At 37.9% G+C, this 22,699-nt stretch overlaps 1 protein-coding gene across 1 annotated transcript in view; it reads right to left on the bottom strand.

Moving 5' to 3' along the window:
- Window positions 1-21,469, bottom strand: part of CCDC158 (coiled-coil domain containing 158) — a 93,238-nt gene extending 71,769 nt beyond the window's left edge. The window contains exons 1-7 of the mRNA XM_007165569.2: window positions 21,400-21,469; window positions 14,034-14,251; window positions 8,623-8,732; window positions 8,182-8,509; window positions 7,744-7,820; window positions 6,186-6,296; window positions 5,439-5,553 (exon numbers count right to left, since the gene is read on the bottom strand). Of these exons, the coding sequence (XP_007165631.2) occupies window positions 5,439-5,553; window positions 6,186-6,296; window positions 7,744-7,820; window positions 8,182-8,509; window positions 8,623-8,732; window positions 14,034-14,251; window positions 21,400-21,469 (1,029 nt within the window). The remainder of the gene's footprint in view (window positions 1-5,438; window positions 5,554-6,185; window positions 6,297-7,743; window positions 7,821-8,181; window positions 8,510-8,622; window positions 8,733-14,033; window positions 14,252-21,399) is intronic.
- Between the last annotated feature and the right edge of the window lie 1,230 nt (window positions 21,470-22,699).

Genomic DNA, 22,699 nt, shown 5'->3' with positions numbered 1-22,699 from the left:
AAAATCTGAAAGAGAAATTATGGAAACACTCCCATTTACCATTGCAACAAAAAGAATAAAATACCTAGGAATAAACCTACCTAGGGAGACAAAAGACCTGTATGCAGAAAACTATAAGACACTGATGAAAGAAATTAAAGATGATACCAACAGATGGAGAGATATACCATGTTCTTGGATTGGAAGAATCAACATTGTGAAAATGAGTATACTACCCAAAGCAATCTACAGATTCAATGCAATCCCTATCAAATTACCAATGGCATTTTTTACGGAGCTAGAACAAATCATCTTAAAATTTGTATGGAGACACAAAAGACCCCGAATAGCCAAAGCAGTCTTGAGGCAAAAAAATGGAGCTGGAGGAATCAGACTCCCTGACTTCAGACTATACTACAAAGCTACAGTAATCAAGACAATATGGTACTGGCACAAAAACAGAATCATAGATCAATGGAACAAGATAGAAAGCCCAGAGATTAACCCACGCACCTATGGTCAACTAATCTATGACAAAGGAGGCAAAGATATACAATGGAGAAAAGACAGTCTCTTCAATAAGTGGTGCTGGGAAAACTGGACAGCTACATGTAAAAGAATGAAATTAGAATACTCCCTAACACCATACACAAAAATAAACTCAAAATGGATTAGAGACCTAAATATAAGACTGGACACTATAAAAGTCTTAGAGGAAAACATAGGAAGAACACTCTTTGACATAAATCACAGCAAGATCTTTTTTGATCCACCTCCTAGAGTAATGGAAATAAAAACAAACATAAACAAGTGGGACCTAATGAAACTTCAAAGCTTTTGCACAGCAAAGGAAACCATAAACAAGACAAAAAGACAACCCTCAGAATGGGAGAAAATATTTGCAAATGAATCAACGGACAAAGGATTAATCTCCAAAATATATAAACAGCTCATTCAGCTCAATATCAAAGAAACAAACACCCCAATCCAAAAATGGGCAGAAGACCTAAATAGACATTTCTCCAAAGAAGACATACAGACGGCCACAAAGCACATGAAAAGATGCTCAACATCACTAATTATTAGAGAAATGCAAATCAAAACTACAATGAGGTATCACCTCACTCCTGTTAGAATGGGCATCATCAGAAAATCTACAAACAACAAATGCTGGAGAGGGTGTGGAGAAAAGGGAACCCTCTTGCACTGTTGGTGGGAATGTAAATTGATACAGCCACTATGGAGAACAATATGGAGGTTCCTTAAAAAACTAAAAATAGAATTACCATATGACCCAGCAATCCCACTACTGGGCATATACCCAGAGAAAACCGTAATTCAAAAAGACACATGCACCCGAATGTTCATTGCAGCACTATTTACAATAGCCAGGTCATGGAAGCAACCTAAATGCCCATCAACAGACGAATGGATAAAGAAGTTGTGGTACATATATACAATGGAATATTACTCAGCCATAAAAAGGAATGAAATTGAGTCATTTGTTGAGACGTGGATGGATCTAGAGACTGTCATACAGAGTGAAGTAAGTCAGAAAGAGAAAAACAAATATCGTATATTAATGCATGTATGTGGAACCTAGAAAAATGGTACAGATGAGCCAGTTTGCAGGGCAGAAGTTGAGACACAGATGTAGAGAATGGACATATGGACACCAAGGGGGGAAAACTGCGGTGAGGTGGGGATGGTGGTGTGCTGAATTGGGCGATTGGGATTGACATGTATACACTGATGTGTATAAAACTGATGCCTAATAAGAACCTGCAGTATAAAAAAACAAACAAAACAACTAATACTAAATTTTCATTGGGTTATTTGTATGGAAATATGTTAATATAAATGTTTCAGACATTACATGAAATTTCTAAAAATCTTATATTTGTATTTGTATGGAAATATGTATGGAAATATGTTAATATAAATGTTTCAGACATTACATGAAATTTCTAAAAATCTTGTATTTGTATGGAAATATGTATGGAAATATGTTAATATAAATGTTTCAGACATTACAGGAAACTTCTAAAAATCTTATATGTTCTGGTATAATGTTATAAGTAATAATCCTAGTTATTACTTTAAAATGTATATCTCAGAAATAACTAATTTTCTTGTCAACTGCATTATTATGAACTTTCATCAAATCTTTAACCATGGTCATTTTTAAGTCTTTGGTCATTTACAGACAGTTCTGGGTGTACTCTGATGATTTTGCAAATATGTTCCTATAAAAGGGTTTCATCTTCAAGAAATTCATGGAAAAGACTCTGACAAGTACAGGTTTCTGGTAACTGACTGTACTGCTGAACTGAATGAATAAGCATTTTCAGAACTCTAATGAAAAACTGATGAACTCATAAAAGTGCTAACAAAAGATCAAGATGAAAAAAAATTAATTACATGGGACTGAGTGAACTGATGAGGATGAGTATAATTTTTGTGACTTTCTGTCTGAATTAAAAAAAAAAAAATCCCACAAGGACTCAGAGGCAAAGAATATACAAATCAATTTTCACTGCAAAGTAAAGGAGCTGTTACAGTGGAGGATTACTGGACTGAATGTCAATATTATGACATAGTATGAGTGTGTTTCATGTTTGGTAATTGCAATCATTGTTGCTTTTGTTGTGGTCATCCATGTACAATGCTTGGTGTCAGTCTATTTATCTCTTGTAAAAATAAAATACAGTGTGTGTGTGTGGAAAACAAAACAAAAAACAAAACAAAACAAAAAAAAAGATTTAATTTCAAATTTAGCTTAATTGATTTAGAGCTGTTCATATAGCCCATTTCTTCTTGATTCATTTAAGTAAATTGTATCTTTTCAGAATTAAAAAAAAAAATTCTATATTCGATTTATTACAACAAAAACATTTCATAACAATAGAATTTTTCATGAACCCCAAATGAAATACTTTTGTTAACTTGCTTGATCTTCTTTGCTCAGTTACGCCATGTATTATTAATGCCTTTCAGGTCGGAGTATATTCAAATCTATATTTACATGGCAGGGTAATCATCTCTCAGTGTTCCTTCACTAAAGGGAGTTACTGTTAAGAGATCCTTGTTAACCATCAACTAGGTGCCAACTCAATTAGGTTCAATATGCTTTATTATAAGTCTCAATGATCTGGATTAAAATTAATTAAACTAATATGCCCCCCTTATTTCCAATAATGTTGGCTGTTTAAGACTGTCGAAATTCTTGGTGATCCATTGTTTACATTAGAGCAAAGTAAGACAGTGATTTTAGTATTATGTTTTTATCTATATGACCTCAAAACACTCATATAAAAGGTTTGCAGTCATTCATCTGGATGCTATGCTTCTAGAATGCTAAAGAAATAGACGTTTATAAAAACAAAAACTATTTTTGTATTGTTTAGATGTATTTGTTAAAATTTCCTACCATGCCCAAATTTAGAGTTGATCAGCATGATGCTATATATCAGACCATATGCAGATTAGCCATGGGTGATACTGATGAAGGGGTAATTTTTCCAAGCAACATTACAAATGGAAAGCTATATCAATTTCAAATTATGTAAAACAAACAGGTGAGTTGAGTTTTATTTAGAACTTCGTGGCTTTTCAAAGGGTTTACTTTGTCAATAAACAATGAATAGTCTTTTCAAAATGGTTCGAGTATGATGAATATCAGTCACTGTACTGTACTACAATACAGCAGCTCTCTTATTTCCTTTCTCACTGTTGGATTGTCAGTGCTCAGCTCGGCCAAGGTGCCTACCTCCACTCAACCTGAGTAGTAAAGTAAAGCATCTTTCTACCCCTACCCCACGCTGTATTGAAATCATTACCATCCTATAGGGTGAGATCAAGGCCTTTTGTGTAGGCTTGATCTGCCCAGAATGGGGTCGATCGATATTCCTGCTATCAATCTTCAGGGGAAAAGTGCACCCTGAGAAACGAAACTAGAACACAAAAATCAGGCCTCAGAGAAGCAGTAAAGAACAAATATTTCTCTCTGGGCTTTTGTTTCTTGGGTTTAGGCTTTAAGAAGTCTAAGGTTCCTCAAGGCTGCTTCCAGGTGGCAGTTGTTGAAATGACCTTGATACAAGAATCTAGGCCAAGAGCTAAGGAAGAGGTCCTGGAGAGCAGTGATATTCACACTGCAGCCCAGCAGTGAAACATGAGGTCAACTTAGCGAGCATCAAATCAGTATCTGAAGAAAACAGAAAAGAGCCAGCGTCTTAAGTAATAGGGGTAAGTACTGTTTTGTGAAGTGTGCTTCAGTTGTATGTGTGTACTAGATTATATGGTGAACTATATTTCTTGCTGTGGGTGGTGATCAAAAATGTTTGAAAGTCCCTGTAGAGGATCCAAATCTCATAACTGAGGTTATATAGTTTCATGTTACTCTTTATTGTTTAGACTTTTATAGTAAATTCATGTCTAAATTTTCCATTCTTCTTTCAGCTGTGCCACGAGTTAAAAGTCGAGGTCTTGAGCTAGAGAACCGAGGAGAAACAGCCCCCTCCTGTGGCCAGCAAAGGGGTGACAGTGGTAATTACAGGAGGGGTTGCTCAAAGGCAGGAAAATATCTGGAAGAGTTAGTGCTGCAATATTCAATTGCTTCTTCCCATACGGAGCTTTTTTCTTTTACTGTTACCCTGTAGAACTGGATTATTTTATAAAGAAAATCTGGCAGCTTCCTTATACTCTATTTCTTCCCAATCAACTAAGGAGTAGGAAATTAGCTACAAGTGGTTAGAACTGTAGGTTCTCTTACAGGTAGGATGATTATACGTAGAATTTATCTTCCGGACAAGGACATTTTGGAGATGAAAGGTGGCATTCACAAAACAGGACACTATTTTGTGTCCTTGAAATTAATAAAAACCAAGCTCCAGAAAAATGGTTGATAATGATAACGAACAGCTTGTCTTTAGCTATGGACAGTGAGAGAACAGAATATTGTAGTAAATATTAATATCTAGTTTTAATAGGAACTGTGTGATGAGAAATGAAGATTTAGCTTCCTAATTATTTTTTATTAGGCCTAATCTTGAAGCGAACTCAGTTTGCTAGCCGCACAATGATTAATAAGGAGGAGTTGAAGTAAGAGAGGAGGTTTAGGTCCCAAAATGTTCAATGGTCGGGGAGACCAGCTGGTACCAAAGTACCTGCTAAAGCTAAGCCTTGTAAAAGTAATTAAAATGGCCTTATTATTCACTTTTTAGAAACTTACTTGAAGGATGCAAAAAACTTTTCTAAGAATGAATTAATTTGAGCAAACAACTTAAAAACTGTTTTTCTATAGTAATTTAACATGTAGCTATTTAGCACCCATCTTATAAACTGCTTTTAATTTTAAATGATTGCTTTGAGTCCTCATTTTCAAATAAACCATTAAAAACTATATAATTGATTCTGTGTATAATAGTCGCTGGAAGCAGAGCAGCAAAATCTAAACTCACCTTGTCTTCATACATCCTTTTGGCTTCCCTTAATTCAGAACGTAGCTGAGAAACAGTAGATTCCAGGTCACTGAGTTGACGCATATACATTGAATTTTGGTTTCTTGCTTGCTCTCTAAAAAGGGTTTAAAGGGGAATAACAACAAATAGCAGACTGAGAATAAGTGTGATACCTAAGGGTTCTCTAGCTTTTAGATACTTCCACTAATTATTTAATATGGCATTATTAGGCCAATAGTCTTTTATTTTCCAAAACTGCTTATTAAAAGATTAAATTCAAAAATGTTAACTGTTAAAGGTAGGTGATGTATACATAGGAGTTCATCATACAATTTTCTCTATACCTTTGTGTATGACTGAAAATGTCCATATAAAAAGTTTCAACACAGGAGCTCAAATTATAAAATTATTTATATGTATATATATAAAATTTATGTATATTTATACATATACACACATATATATAGTGTGTGTGTGTTTGTTTTATCCTATCAGTTGAAATGTAGACAATATCTAAAACATCCAGTCCCAAGAGGCCCAAATACTTGCCATAATACTTCTGCTATGGTTATAAAGTATTATCTACATGTTAAGTAATCTTTTCTGTTTCTTTGAATGTTAGAAAAGTTTTACTTTCCTGTAGAATCAATTATTAAGCAATTTTTTAAAAGATCTTAGAACAAAAAATTAATACAAATAAAATGAAGATAAATGACTATCAATTTCAAACCAGCAGGACACACATACTGAATGATTTCCAGTTGACTTTGGATACTATTGGCTTGGCTCCGAGCACTGCTAGCTTTCTCAGTAAGTCCTGCTATTTCAATTTCATGTTCACTTATTAACTGTTCAATCCTATAAAAAGAATGTGGTGATTGTTATTTGATACAGATTTTGCCTGACAATGAATTATTCTAATAATTAATGATTTTCAACACTCTTAAATTTAGTATTTTGTTTTAGCTTTGAATATGCTATTCTTTTTATAACAAGTATATAAATTAGATCCAGAATCCTTTATCCAAGTCCTTTGGGGACAGTTAGGTTTTAGGATTCAGAATTTTTTTTTTTTAATTTTACAATGGTAATAAATAACAGTACTAAATATCATGTGACACCCCCAGAGAGATCTAGGGAAGTGTCCTAGAAGCCACACATTACTAACACAACAGTAGGTTTTTAAATATTCACAGTAACTCATAAAGACTATAAAAAGCTTTACATTAGCTCAGGTTTTCCCAACAAATGAGTGACAAAGACTCTAACCTTGACCAAACTTTAGTCAGACTCCTCTCGGCAGTCTGCACCTCCACCCCACTTAGTAGGAAGCCTAGGCTTGGTATGAATCTCGCTAAGTCAGTTTAGTGAGAAGCCTCTCGCCTCGATGCCTCCTCCTAGTAATTTTCTATCCACTGAACCCCTCACCCTGCTTCTTGGCTATGAATCCCCATTTGCCCTTGTTGTATTGGGAGTTGAGCCTCATCACTCTCTAATGCAAACTCCTGTTGCAATAGTCTTGAATAAAGTCTTCCCTACTTTTTAAACACGTGTCAGAGTAAGTTTTTCTTTAACATGAGTTTGCCACAAATCTATGAAAAAAAGACTCTGTGCTTTAGAGCTTTATAGATTTTGGAATTGCTGATGAGAGATGGTAGACTTGTGGTATAGTTTCACTACGATCTTCTATACCAGCGGTCCCCAGCCTTTTTGGCACCAGGGACTGGTTTCATGGAAGATGATTTTTCCATGGACTGGGGTTGCGGGGGAGGAATGGTTTGGGGATGATTCAAGTGCATTACATTTATTATGCACTTTATTTCTATTATTACTACATTGTAATATATAATGAAATAATTATACAACTCACCATAATGTAGAATCAGTGGGATCCCTGAGCTTGTTTTTCAATTGATTTATTATGGTCCCTGTGCAGTCAAACGTCTCTGCTAATGATAATCTGTATTTGCAGCCGCTCCCCAGCACTAGCATCACTGCCTCGGCTCCACCTCAGATCATCAGACATTAGATTCTCACAAGGAGCGTGCAACCTAGATCTCTCGCACACGTAGTTTACAGTAGGGTTTGTGCTCCTATGAGAATCGAAGGCCACCACTGATCTGACAGGAGGCGGGGCTCAGGCGGTAATGCGAGCCATGGGGAGCGGCTGTAAATACAAATGAAGATTCACTCGCTCACTGCCGCTCATCTCCTACTGTGCAGCCCAGTTCCTAACAAGCTACAGACCGCTACCAGTCAGTGCCCCAGGGGTTGGGGACCCCTGTTCTATACCTCAGAAACTTACCTGTCTTGATGTTGTTGAAGTAGTAGTTCTATTTTGTTCTGTGATTCAGATTTCAGTGTTTCAAGCTGATCCTCTACCTGGTTATAAAAAAGAGATACTGATTTAGGAACTGGTAAATCTAAAGCTTGGAAAATTTAGAAATTTTCCAACAAAAGGAATTCCTTAGAAAGATGCAAATAGAAGCAATGCTAAAATCAGATACATTCTACCGCTGTATTTTATTAGACCTTTTATATTGGTTATACTCTCACGTAACTACACAGATAAGTCGAGTTAGTTCCCATTATTAACAAAGATCATTGTGGAAGTAACTTCTGCTATTTTAGAGAACAAAAATGAGAACTTGGCTTACTTTGAAGAGTTTTAAAAATTATATGCCTAATACTATTGTCTTAATGAATTTTAATATAAAATTGATGTAGTGTTCTCACCACTTACTGGAAATATCCTCCCTTTAAGATAAGAAATCTCTGTGTCTAAATCTCTTAGGATTTTACTAATAGCTGAGCCCATGCTGCGGAAGTGGATGGTAGACATGCTGTCATGTTCATATATTTTCTTGCCTGAGGCTTCTTCAAAGTCAACTAGGACTGATCGGATTTCTTGAAGCACCCCCTCATGACTAAGCATCATCTTTCTTAGCTGCTCTATCTGTGTGTTGCTCTCTTTCAGCATATCGTCCTTAAGGCATTTGGCAGCTTCAAGTTCATGAACGGTACTTTGAAGCTGATTTCTTAAATCCTCCTGGGACTGACTCTCTCTTCGTCTACGAAATAAATGAAAGAGAAGAAATAATACTGATAAAACTCAGATTCACACAAGTGATTTTACACTACAAAGAATAAAACTTTAAGATAATTTCAGGTAACGAATCCCAACCTGATGTCAGCCATGGCATCTCTCTCCATCTGCATCTCTTGAAGTTTTGTTTGCAAATCAATGACTGACTGTCTTAAGTAAAATGTTTGTTTCTCATGCAATTCATTGCTCTGAAAAAAAAAAAAGTCTTGCAAATTAGTTTTCATTAGAGGAATGTATTTCCTTATAGCTAATAATTTCCAAAAATCTATATATCAATGATTTATTTTTATGTGTACTTCCTTCCCCCTTCACCATTGTTCGGAGCCTAATTAATCATTTCTCACCTAGGTTTTTTGAATACCTTAGTCTCACTGTCTCAACCTTGCCCCCTTTCAATCCATTCACTTTACAACCAAAACACCATTCCTAGAACAAATCTGACTCTGGTTCAAGACAGAGATAGGAATAAACTCTATTCCTGAGGACATGAGAATTGGTGGAAATTGTGTATATAGAAAAGTCAACCCCTACCTCCAACTGACTTAAAAAACTTGGCAGCAGACAACTACCATTCAAAAATCAAGGTGTTCTACTACAAAGAAATTCACAAAGATCTCAAAATCAGGCACTGAGAGATCTCCCAGCACAGTGGTTGATGCCACACCTAATTATCCCAAAGTAAAGCCATCAAGTTCTGCCCTCAGGGAGACTGCCATCAGTTTTTTTACTGTTCATTCTTGAGTATGAACAAAGAGCCAAAAACCACTGAACACTTGAAGGAAGATTACAAAATAAAAAAGAGACCAAGATTAAACAAATGAGCAAATACTCAGGAAAAAAGACCCAAAGAAACAAAAAGAGATAATGCAACAGTGGAAGAACACTTCCAAAAACTTGTATTGCAGAGAAATTTGAGAGACATTTTTGCTGTAAAGTAAGAACAGGACTCTGTGTCAGAGAAGTGATCAGAGGAGAAGAGAGAGTTCTTGGAAATTAAAAATATGGTTGCAAACTAAAAAGTTGCAATAGAAATGCTGGAAGTCAAGAAATGCACCCCAAAAGTAAAAAAGTAGACACAAATTTTGAAAGAAAAGGTAAGAGATTTAGAGGTTCAACCTAGGAGATAATATCTGACTAACAGGAGCTTCAGAAAGAGAGAATTGAGAAAACAGAAAAAAACTATCAAAGAAAAAAGAAACCAAAAAAATCTGAATTCCTCAAAGCTGAAGGGCACAAATCCACAGGCCAAAAGGGTCCACTGAGTCCCTTTTGGTACTAGCACGGGGAAGGAAAAAACAAAAATCCACACCTAAGAACATCATAGTGGAATTTCAGAGATAAAGACCCTAAAGTTTCCAAAGATGAACCCCAATTAAGTAAAAACATATCATCTACAAAGGAACAAGAATCAGATAGACATCTTCTCAGTCTGTGCAAGGGCACGCAATATTTTCCAAGGATTGAAAGAAAATAACTTTCAACTTTATCCAGCTTCAGTCATTATCAGAATGAAAAAATTCATATAATGTATGTCCCATATACTTCTTCTTAAAAGTTTCTAAAGATGTGTTTTGACTAAATGAAGAAATAAATCAAGAAAGAGGAAAAGAGAAAACAGTGAATCCTGGAAATCCTGAATCCAACCAGGAAAGCAGTGATAGGAATCCCAAGAAAATATCTATACAGCAGACCTAAGAAGAAACTCATTGAGACTAGACAGAAGAACTCCTAAAGGGTCCTGGGTTAAAGGAGGTTTGACAGAAAACCTCATTAATAATAATTAATTATATTAATAATTAATAAAAATTAATAATAATTTTTTATTATTTAATTTTAATTAAATTTATTTATTTAATAAAAATTAATAATTTTTTAATGAGGATATGATAAAGGTAAATATCAACAGTATAAGGAAAAAGCAAGGCAATTAGGAACCACGGGAAAAACAAAAATTACACAAGAAAGGAAATATAATAGGTTACTACCTAATTCTGCAGTTGACAATGTTTATATAGTCAATACAAGGTAAGACCCTTTACCTTCTTTTCTAATAGTCCAGGTGAATGGCTAGAGTAGTCTGAACTTTGGATGGTTAACAGTGGAAATGAAAACACTTCCATATTTGAGAAATATATATGTGGTACACTGGATGGACTTGGTAGTAAAGTGGATGTCAGGGAAAATGAAGAGGTATCAAGAATGAATCAGGTTTCTTTCCTGGGCAACTATGTAAACGTGACACCATATATAGCTAGGAGAAAGGTTTGGGGGAAAGATCAGGTAGGCAGTTGGAAGTGTTGAGTTTATGGAGCCTGAGAAACATTTCAAGTAGAAATGTCCAGTAGGAACACAGGTACACTAACTGGTGTGGAGACCAGTTAAGAGGTCTGACCAGAAATGTAAACTGAACATTCACTTACGTATAAATGGCAACAGAAGCTATGGGAATCACTATGACTGTCTATGGAGGGTTTTGCTGGAATAAGAAACTGAAAAAGAATGAGCTGGAGGAAAATCAGGAGAGTGTGTTTCCATGAGACCTAAGAGAAAAGAGCACTTCAAGAGGAAGAGAATTGTCATGTGTGTCAAATGTTGTTGAAAAGCCAAGTAAGATAAGGAATGTAAAGCATTGATTAGATTTAGCATCACTGCTTACCCCTACTGTAGCATACATGTCCTGTTACTATCATTTTCTATTTTAAATATCTCAGCTGTAAGACTGTAAATGTGTACACAAAAAGGACCATATCTTTTCCATTTTTATATATCCAGTACCTAGCATAATATCTGTTACATAGGAGGTTTGTGATAAATATTATAAGTACCCAAATAGCCCTGTTATTTATTTACTGATTTAACTAATTTATTGGGAGCCAGTCAAGTGTCACATACTCCGCCAGAGGATAGACTTGGAAAATTAACTGACATTGCTTCTTTTCCTCATTGGTACCTCTGTGCTTCATCTATCTATCTATCTGTCTATCTATCTATCTATCTATCTATCTATCATCAATCCATCTCTTTAGTGCACTTATCATAAAGTATTGTCATTATTTGTTTATATGCCAGGCCCCCTTCAAGACTATGAACTCCTTATGAGTCCTATCATTCATCTTTGCATCCCCTCTACATAATACAATGGTATCTCATTTTCAGCACTTAATAAATTTGTAGTTTTTTTAAGTGCTCACACATTCTGGTGAAGTAGAACAATCCGTTAATGAATATAATAAAACGTACTAAATACTACAATAGACGTGTGTATGAAGAGCAACAAGTGTACAGAGGAGAACACACCTGCTTGTGTCTAGAGGAAAGCCTTCAGAGAAGGAAATGCTTGAGCTGAGTGTTGATGGATAATAAGAATTTAACAGGTAGACAGGCAGAGAAGAGGAAATGACTTGGGCAAATGCCTGAAGGTCTAGAATAGAACGGCACATCCAGGGAAGAGCGATATTGCTAGAATGGAGGGTACATATAGGGAACAGGTAGCAGAAGAGGCTAAAATGTACAGGGAAGAAATTAGATCACAAAGGCCTTTGTATAAGTTTGACTTCTAGGCTATAGACTATTAGGATCCAACATGCAGCTGTAAAGCTGACTAAAGCCAGCTTGAGTCTACACAAGGTCCACTTGAAATTTTTATCGAATAACTTCTATACACTACTTAGCTATCATGTATACACATACATCTAAAAACCGACCCCCTACCAACTGCTTTGTAAAGAAAAACCAGGTATCATGAAAGCAGGACAGCAGGCCTGAACCAATTACAAATTATAATTATAGATGAATGTCATTAATTATAACATTTTGAGCTATTCAAGTTTCACTAAGATTACACCAAGAGCACAGCAAAAGAAACAATTAACAAAATGAAACGACAACCTATGGATTGGGAAAAAATGGTATTTGCACATCCTATATCTGATAAGGGGTTAACATCCAAAATATATAAAGAACTCATACAACTCAATAGCAAAAATCCAAATAATCTAATTAAAAATGGGCAAAGGACGCAAATAGACATTTTTCCAAAGAAGACATACGAATGACCAACAGGTACATGAAAAGATGCTCAATATCACTAATCACTAGGAAAATGCAAATCAAAACCACAATGAGATATCACCTCACACCTGTTAGAATGGCTAACATCAAAAAAGCAAGAGATAACAAATGCTGGCGAGAATGTGGAGAGAAGGGAACCTCTGTGTACTACTGATGGGATTATAAAAAACTGGTGCAGCCACTATGGAAAACAGTATGGAGGATCCTCAAAAAATCAAAAAGAGAACTAACATATGATCCAGCAATTCCACTTCTGGGAATATATCCAAAGGAAATGAAAACACTATGTCGAAGCGATACCTGCACCCCCATGTTCACAGCAGCTTGCTTTATAATAGCCAAAACATGGAAACAACCTAAGTGTCTACTGACAGACGAATGGATAAAGAAGTTGAGGTATGTATGTATGTGTGTGTATATACACACACACACACACAATGGAATATTATTCAGCCACAAAAAGGAGGAAATCCTGCCATTTATGACAACATGGATGGACACTGAGGGCATTATGCTAAGTGAAATAAGTCAGACAGAGAAACACAAGTATCATATGATCTCACTTACATGTGGAATCTAAAAAACAAAAAAACAAAAAAACTTATACAGAAAGAGATCAGATTTGTGGTTACCAAACGGGGATGTGGGGAGAGGGGGAATTGGATGAAGGTGATCAAAAGGTACAACATAAGTACTGGGGATGTAATGTATAACATGATGACTATAATTAACACTGTTGTATGGTATACATGAAAGTTGTTAAGAGAGTAATCCTAAGAGTTCTTATGACTAGGAAAAAAATTTTTTTTCTTTTTCTTTTTTTTATCTATATGAGATGATAAATGTTAAGCAAATTGATTGTGGTCATCATTTCATGATATATATAAGTCAATTCATTATGTGGTACACCTTAAACTTATGCAGTGCTGTATGTTGATTATAGCTCAATAAAACTGGAAAAAAATTACACCATTAAGACAAGGCATTATGACTTATTATTAACAAAAGACAAATGGGTATGTAGACTTTTCATCAGTCCAATTTTTAATAGTGAAATAGAAGGCATAGGCCAAATTAACAAGTTTAACCAATGAATCAATTATTATTATTTTTTTTAATTTTATTTATTTATTTTTGGTTATTTTGTGCTGGGTCTTAGTTGTGGCCAGTGAGCTCCTTAGCTGTGGCATGCAAACTCTTAGTTGTGGTATGCATTTGGGATCTAGTTCCCTGACCAGGGATCGAACCCACATCCCCTACACTAGGGGGTGAATTCTTAACCACTGCACCACCAGGGGAGTCCCATGAATCCATTGTTAAGTTATTCTTCCAGAAAGTTTGGGTTCTATTCCAAAGCTCTGTGCCTCACTGTCTCCCCAAAATGGTATCAGATACTGGAGGAAAAGAATGTAACTCACTTCATTTAGTCTTCTCTGCAAATCTTTGACTTGATGTGAATATTCTTCCAAAACACGTTCAATGTGTTCCTTTCCAGGGTAAGGAATGACTTTTCTGTGAGAATCAAGTTCCACTTCATATTTAGGGAAAAAAGGGATTTGTGTCAAAGTCCCAGTTGAAGATGTGTTTTCAATTATTGTTCCACGAATAGATGACATAAAAAATGAACCTGAAGAACCTAAATATTAAATAATTAATTAACCAATTAATGAACTTAATAATAAAATAATTTTGTGGCAAACATTATCCCGGGTAGATTCCCTTATTGAACCCTGAAGGAGCTCAAGGTCTCATGGGGAAAACAGAAAAGTGAGAGTCTCTCTGAGAGAGAAGAGCACAAGGTAAAAAGGAGGAGCAGGTCAGGGAGGAGGGGGTAGTTTTACTCGACAGTGATCAAGTGATGCTTGAGCTGAATTAGTCTTGAAGCATCTATGAGTAAGAAGTCACTAGTCTGGAAGACAGGAGAAGAGGAAGAGCATTCCAGGTAGTGGGAACACCATCATTATTGGCGAGGGGTCTTGAAGCAGCATGGCAGACTATGGGTGAAAGGAAGTAGTGGCCAGATATGAGAATGAAAATGTAGGACAAATCACGAAGGGCCTTGTGGTCGTGCCAAGGAATTTGGATTTCACTGTGAAAGCTCTAGGGAATCATTAAAAGACCTGAAGATAGGCGTAATATAACTACACTTGTGTTCTGAAAAGGCTCTCTGGCTTCAGTGTAGAGAATGCATTGGATGGGGATAAAAATGAAGGTAGAAACTCAAAGTAGAAGAAGGCTTTCAACAGTTCAGGCAAGACATGGCAAAGGTCTGCCCTAAAGCAGAGACAGCAGAGATAGAAACAAGGGCGTGAATTTAAGAAATGTATGTGGTAAGTAAGAGAGAGGGAGACATCAAAGATTTCTCTTTAGTTTCCGGCTTCAGCAACATCCAAGAAATGATGTTGATCTGCAAATACTGTACATGGACTTGAAGTCTGGGAGAGTGTTTTACTTTAGAGATAAGCCTCTGGGAATCATCAGCATATGAGCTCTAATGAATCCTTGGAGTCAACGGGATCATCCAGGGGCAGCGTACAGAGTGAAAAGGGAAGAGGATCAAGAAGGGCACTCTGAGGAAATATTAACATTTAAAAGGAAGACGAAGGAGGTAAAACCCAGTAAGAGTCGCAGAAGACACACAAAGATTTTCAAGAACCACCACCGGCTTGAACTGAGGGACAGAGACAGTATGAGATGGAAAGAGGCTTTTCTACAAGCAGGCTGAAAAAAGCCACCCAGCTGGAAACATATGCTACCTTTCATGCAAAAGGGAGGAGAGCTCAGGGCCAGACCCAAGCGCCCAGTGGGTGGTGCCAGGAACCATGGAGACTTATTCCCAGGCCTGGGTCCTAATCAGTCAGCTGGTCCTGAGGGGTCAACCTGTGCCCAGCTGGATTTCAGAGCTGTGACGGACATACGTGCTTCCTGTTTACTGCTTTCCCAATAGGAGAGGACAATGGTTATCCTGTGCCTGGCTACCACTGCATGGTGGGTGTCACAAGTCTTCAGATAACGAGGAACTCTACTCAAGGAGCTGTATTTAAGGGATTACAATTAAGGAGTTTCATCCATACTTGAATCTAATTTAGGTAAAGATATTCTGGCCTATGAAGAACCTAGTGGCAAGACGGGAATAAAGACACAGACCTACTAGAGAATGGACTTGAGGATATGGGGAGGGGGAGGGGTGAGATGTGACAGGGTGAGAGAGTGGCATGGACATATATACACTACCAAATGTAAAATAGATAGCTAGTGGGAAGCAGCCGCATAGCACAGGGAGATCAGCTCGGTGCTTTGTGACCACCTAGAGGGGTGGGATAGGGAGGGTGGGAGGGAGGGAGATGCAAGAGGGAAGAGATATGGGAACATATGTATATGTATAACTGATTCACTTTGTTATAAAGCAGATGCTAACACACCATTGTAAAGCAATTATACTTCAATAAAGATGTTTAAAAAAAAAAAAAAGATATTCTGGCCTTTCAGTGAGTGCTGTAGTGTGATCAGGCTATTAGGGGCCTTCTTAGGAAAGTGAATATATTTTGCATGTGAGAGAAATATAAATAATCTGTGACCAGAAGGTAAACTGCAGTGGTTTTAAAATATGTCCACATATTCTTTGCTACTCCTCCCTTAAATAGGTGGAGGTTAATTTCCCTCTTCTTTGTAAGAAAGGAGAAACAAGAGTGTATGTGTATGTGTATACGTATGTACGTATATGGATATGTGTGTATGTGTGGCATTTGCTTAATTTTACACAAAAGAAACACTGGAAGAATAAGACAGAATCTCATGAAAACAGCTATCTATAGGAGTATAGGGATGGGTGGAAATAGAATGGAAAAGATAGGGACGGCAGCAAGACTCTACTGAATATACCTTTTTATAAAGTTTTCACTTTTGAGCCATATACATGTTATACATATTCAAAAAATAAAATTGGAAACTAACAGAAAAAAATAAACCTAAGTGTACAGTAAGTTGATAACATAACCTCACAGAGAAAATAGTTCCTTTCAAATAACTTTAGAACACAGTACCCTGACTGCACGTGAACTTAGCTTAGCAGGTAAGTTGTTAATATAACAGGTGTCGTTACAATTCCGAAACAATTTTGTGTGTACTGTGTAAGAGAGAACACGAGTAAACACACTGAAGTTTTTGGAAACGTGAGTTTTCACTGTAAGGGAAATACAGACGTGGAATGGGGGGAAGATGAGGAACAACTCTATGGTACTGGATTTGAGAATTACCAGTGTGAACTTAAGGAAAAAAAGATCTAATTCCAAGCTTTAGACACTGAACACTCCTGGACACAGTGACACTTCAGTAGCAATAAGCACACGAGATCTTGGTGTGTGAATACTATTTCCTACTTAGAAGGAACCAGGGCTCCTTAGTGAATAGCTGATTCCAGGTCTGGTGGAACAGGAAAAGTACAGCCTGGAACATTCTGATGCGTCAGAAAGTAATGAAGTGGGTCATGTTTTAAAAAGACACAGAACTGGCTTAAAGGGGCCGGCCAAGTTTGGTACAACTGAGCATCAAAACAACACTGACAACAATACATTATAGCACTTTGAATTAAAAACAACCTAGGGATCTAGAGTGATAATAATAAGAGAAAAGCTTTTCTTTCCTAAAAAATGTGTGCTAATAACTATGGTAAAATTAGAAATCAACAACGTAATAACTGATTCAGGCAAGGATCTTCAGTTGATGCTAAAACCACTGAATGAAAGGTTATTTAATACTAGGATATTCACAAGGTCTCAAAGGGCCATCCTATAGGTTACTTATTAATTGTAAAGGAGAAAATATGACTCTAAATTAGCAGGATCTGGCATTATGTGTTCCCTGAAGTATGATGTAAAAGTATAAATTGTCACCTATGTAAAACTCTTTTTTTTTTTTTTTTTATAAATTTATTTATTTTTTGGCTGCATTGGGTCTTCGTTGCTGTGTGCGGGCTTTCTCTAGCTGCGGCGAGCGGGGTCTACTCTTTGTTGTGGTGTGCGGGCTTCTCATTGCGGTGGCTTTACTTTGCTGTGGAGCACAGGCTCTAGGCATGCGGGCTGCAGTAGTTGCGGCACGTGAGCTCAGTAATTGTGTGGCTCGTGGGCTCTAGAGCGCAGGTTCAGTAGCTGTGGTGCAGGGGGCTCAGTTGCTCCACAGCATGTGGGATCTTCCCGGACCAGGGATCGAACCCATGTTGCCTGCATTGGCAGGCGGATTCTTAACCACTGCGCCACCAGGGAAGTCCCTATGTAAAACTCTTGCCAAATGAGTTTCATCTGAATCTAAACATGAGACACAATCAGAAAAATCTAGAATGTGGAACATCCTATAATACAACTGGTCTGGACTCTTAAGGAAAATGCTATGAGAAACAACAACCACAAAAAGAGGGAGGATGGTTACAGATTTAAAGAGAATAAAGAGACCAAACAACCAAATACAGTGCATGATCTTTGATTAGGTTTTTTAAAACTTTTTTTGGAACAACTGGGGAAATTGAAATATGAATATAAATTAGATGATAACTGCATCGACAGTAATTTTCTCAGATACGATGATGTGGCAATGTAGGAAATCATCCTTTTCCTAAGGAGATGCACATTCAGGTTTTGAGGCATGAATAATGATGCCTTCAACTTCAGCAAAACGAAATATAAATTGTAGGTATAGAGATAAAACAAATATGATAAAATGTTGACAACTGGTACATCAGTTGAAGGGTATTTAATGTATTCAATGTACTATTTTTTCAATTTTTCGACCATTTTGAAAACATTCGAAATAAAATGTTGGGCAGGGGATGAGTTCACTGCATTTGGCAAAAAAGAGAAAATCTAGTCATTATGGCCAGAGTGATTTCATTGGAATACTAGGTTCAAAAGTCCTAAGGCAGTGGTTCACAGAGTGAATGGATGGTGAAGATGTGGACATGGGAACACAGACTTGTCTTTCAGACGGCACAGCTTTGAAGGAAGAAGAGACACGGAAGGCGTAGGTTGAGGAGAAGGTTGTAATTTTTGTTGTTTTGGTTTGTTATATCTCCTTGTTAGTGGTTTTAGGCTGGGAGAGATTTAGCATGTTTACTTTGATGGATAAGTGCAAATGGAGAGAGAGGGACTGAAGATATCGGAGTGAGTGGGGCCCAAGACTCTGCAGAGATTCTGGAGCCAAACCTCCGAGGAGGCTGAGCTGGTGTGAGCGGGGGTGGGAATTAAAGCATGGGTAGCAAATTAGGAGGGTACCTCCTCCACTGAACTGTGAAGACGCAGGGACTGTGAAAAACAGTGAGTCTTAGGGGCAGTACAGGAGAGGGTAGGAGAATACCAGCCTAATGGCGTATTTTCTCTGCAAATTAGGAAATGATGTTATCTGAGAGTGAGAAGGACGGTGGCAGAGTGAGGGGCTTGAGAATGGTGTAATTGTGAAATAAGCGTGGTGAGAAACTGGAGACAGAACTGGCTAAGATTAAGAGAAAGATTCCTCAGCAGCGTCAGGGGCCCAGCTGAGACGGCAGACTATGGCTCTGAAGTGGCAAATTGGTGGAAAATCCACATTTGTGTATTTTCTTCCAGCAGCCCAGAACAAACATGGAAAAGGCAGTCAGCCTGAAAGGACTGGGATTTTCCTGTAAGAGTGCAACGAAGAACAAGAGAAAGAGGAAGTTGAGGATATTGGCGAGTGATAAAGAAAGTGAAGATAGGAAGAGGTTGATAGTTTAGGAGAAAACAGCAGAAGGTAGAGCAGCTGTTCTCAGCCCTTGCTGTAAACCAGGAACACAAGGACAGCTTTAAAAAAAAACAAAAAAACAGCGGTGCCCAAGCCCCATTCCAGATCTCCCGAATTAGCATCTCTAGGTGTGGTTCTAAGACATTTAAAAGTTTAAAGTCTCAAAAAGTGATTTTGACATGGAGCCATGGTTGAGAACCACTACCTTCATGAGGCAGAAAAATAAGTGTTGCAGGAATAAGGGAGTGAGAGTGCTAGAAGATAGCAGGCTGGATTCCAGAAGTCCAACCATTCTTGGCAATAAGATCCAAGATAGGAAAGTGAGTAGCTAGAGTATAGGTCAAAACAATTAGAACTAAAAAGGTGTAGAAGCCGTGAGTCTAAGATCTTAGATGGGTCATCCATGAGGACGATGATATTACGGGATGATGTTGTGCCTGGGGAGGGAGAGACAGCCCATGAGCTAAGTGCCCATGTCCCTGATGAGGATGAGGGATATCGTGTAGGTGGGCAGGTGAGCAGGGTTGATGGGTATAGTAGGACGGAGGTGACAATGGCATGAGCATCCTAAGGAGCAGAAGCTTTTACAAAATAAGCGTGCTAAAATAAAAGTTTTTAAGCACTGTTTCACTGTGCTTAGAAACAGTGAAACAACACCTATAACTGAGAATAAACTCTGGCTGCATTCTTTCAGATGAGAGAGACATGACAGGGAAAGCAGTTAGGGCCGCGCAGGTCACCTGCCTGACTGCCAGATAATCCACTCTCCGTCCTGCCCCTATTCTGCTGTGTGTTGTGGAGAACTTGTTTTCCTAGGCCCCGTTCCCTACTTGTTTCCAGGATGGTTTGCAGTGGGAGGTACAGGCAAAAGACCAGAAGGCCAGAGGAAGGGAGAAGCTAAGGGATCGCTCCTCTCTCCTGCCTCAGACAGGCTTCTGGCAGTGAGTGGTGGCTTCAGCTCCCACAGGCAGCCGTCTCCATGGTTCTAGCTCCTGCTTGTACCTACGCCGTATGACAGTTCCCATTCTCAGGGTCCTTCTAGCCCAAAAGCTGGTAGCAGCTTCCCGCAGTGGCTCATCTCTGAGCCTTCTCAGCTCTTTCAACACCTGTGTTATCAATTCCCTATATTAAATGTCACCTATTTATTCCAACTGTTTCTGTTTTCCTGCCTGCTATCTGTTGACTGAAATAATTTTCATCAGAGTTGATGGGGGGCCTGAACTAGGACAGTAGTCATGGGAATGGAGAGGGAAAATGCATTCAAGACACATTTCTGAAAATAGAGAAAGCAGGACTTGGTACTTGACTGGATGGGGGGCGGGGGGCGTGAGGGAAAAGAAGTCACAATGATGCAGAATTTGGGCTTAGAGCAGACTGAGGAAGAGAAGGCATTTAGAGAAACATGGCATGTGCTTAAGTGCCTCAACCTGAAAACGATCTTCAAACCAAAAAATAATGTAAACACATGCTAAAAAATAGATACGCTATTTTTAAAAGACTAAACAATTTCTTTCTCATAAAGCAGAATTATAAATAATCTGGTAAACATTCATGAACAAGGTCTGTGCCTTGCACAGTTAAAATCAAAACATACTGAAAAAATAGCAGCTTGAATGAATATTATGAAGACTGCTTAGTTCTAATTTTTTTCCCATTTTGTTTTATAAAAAACACAGGGCTTCCCTGGTGGCGCAGTGGTTGAGAATCTGCCTGCTAATGCAGGGGACACGGGTTCGAGCCCTGGTCTGGGAAGATCCCACATGCCACGGAGCAGCTGGGCCCGTGAGCCACAATTGCTGAGCCTGCGCGTCTGGAGCCTGTGCCCCGCGACGGGAGGGGCCGCGATGGAGAGAGGCCCGCGCACCGCGATGAAGAGCGGTCCCCGCACCGCGATGAAGAGTGGCCCCCGCTTGCCGCAACTGGAGAAAGCCCTCGCACGAACCGAAGACCCAACACAGCCAAAAAAAAATAAATAAATAAATAAAGAAATAAATAAATAAGAAAATCCTTTAAAAAAAAAAAAAAAAAAACACATACCTGCATTGGATGTAATGCCACTACTCGATAAAAGATCCTCATTATTTGATTCACAAGGTTTTTGTTCCATATTAAATATTTGCTACCTCTTCTTAGAGATCTTGAAATATGAATGCTTCCCTATTTAGTTCTTTTAGTTCTTATCTATAAAAGACAGGGATTCGATCTTTATTAATAAGGTATTATGTGAAAAAAGTTCATAGAGGAGGAACTGACTATATTCACATTTGAAATTTAATAGCAATTTTTCACCAGGAAAGTATTTACACAGAAATATTTTATTAGTATCTAACATTAATAAGTGAACAGAATCTTACTGTAAAACTTATTGATTTTAATGGCCAAGTGGCTTATTAGAGACAATCTAAAAATAAAAAACTAACACTTTAATTATTATGATTATTAGCACTCTTGATTTGGGGCAGAGTCTTTTCTTAAGTCTCTCTCATCACCTTACATTGCCAAGTAATGGAAGAAGACATTTCCTCAGTAAAGAGCCACAAATTAGGAAAAAAGATCACAAATCAGCAAATTAGAAATCATTAATAAAAGGTAAAAACTTCTTTGATATCAAATAGTGCTCATAATTTTAGATTAGGCCAAGAGGGGTCTTCTGGGTTTGGAAAACACTGGTGGTGGCCTGATTCCACATCTCCTCCTCATCCTCTGAATATCCATAAAATCAACAAGAACAACAAATAAATAAAAGTACATGGGCTCCAAGCCTTCAGCATTCCCAGAAGACAGAGAATACCACAGCCTTCAAATTGTCTGTAAGGAGAGGGAAATTTTTTTCCAAAAGTTCTCCCATATTTTACCGACCAGCACTGCAGGCCTGTGAGTATGGACAACAGGAAAGGAGAGGCTGAAAAGACTGAAAAGGAGTAGAGGACTGAGAGGAAGCACAGAGTTACCCCGGAAAGTGAAGAAGAAAGGCCAGGTTACTAAGCACAGGCTGGAACATGATAGTCTGTAGCCCTGGCTATGCAGTAAGGGCTTGAAAGTGGGCGGGCACCAGGAGTGTCAGCCTCAGAGAAGAATGTTTCTGGGGGAGAATCAGATATGGAGACATGGCAGTAAAGGGAAGAAGGAAATGAGAGGGGAAAATTCAGGAATGAGCAGAAACAAAAAGAAGCAAGATATGCCAATGCTCCTTCTACCCTTTCCACCCAACGTCCCCACCACCATCCATAAAAGGGAACACATGGAAGACGGCTCTCTCAGACAACGAATCCTGTCCACTAAATGAATAAAAATAAATAAAAGTAGAACACATCCATACAAAACTACAACAAAATGT

This window comes from Balaenoptera acutorostrata, chromosome 5 (genome assembly GCF_949987535.1).
Source record: "Balaenoptera acutorostrata chromosome 5, mBalAcu1.1, whole genome shotgun sequence".
NCBI lineage: Eukaryota > Metazoa > Chordata > Mammalia > Artiodactyla > Balaenopteridae > Balaenoptera > Balaenoptera acutorostrata.
The sequence above is the reverse complement of the archived record's forward strand: the minus strand, read 5'-3'. Positions and strand labels throughout refer to the sequence as shown.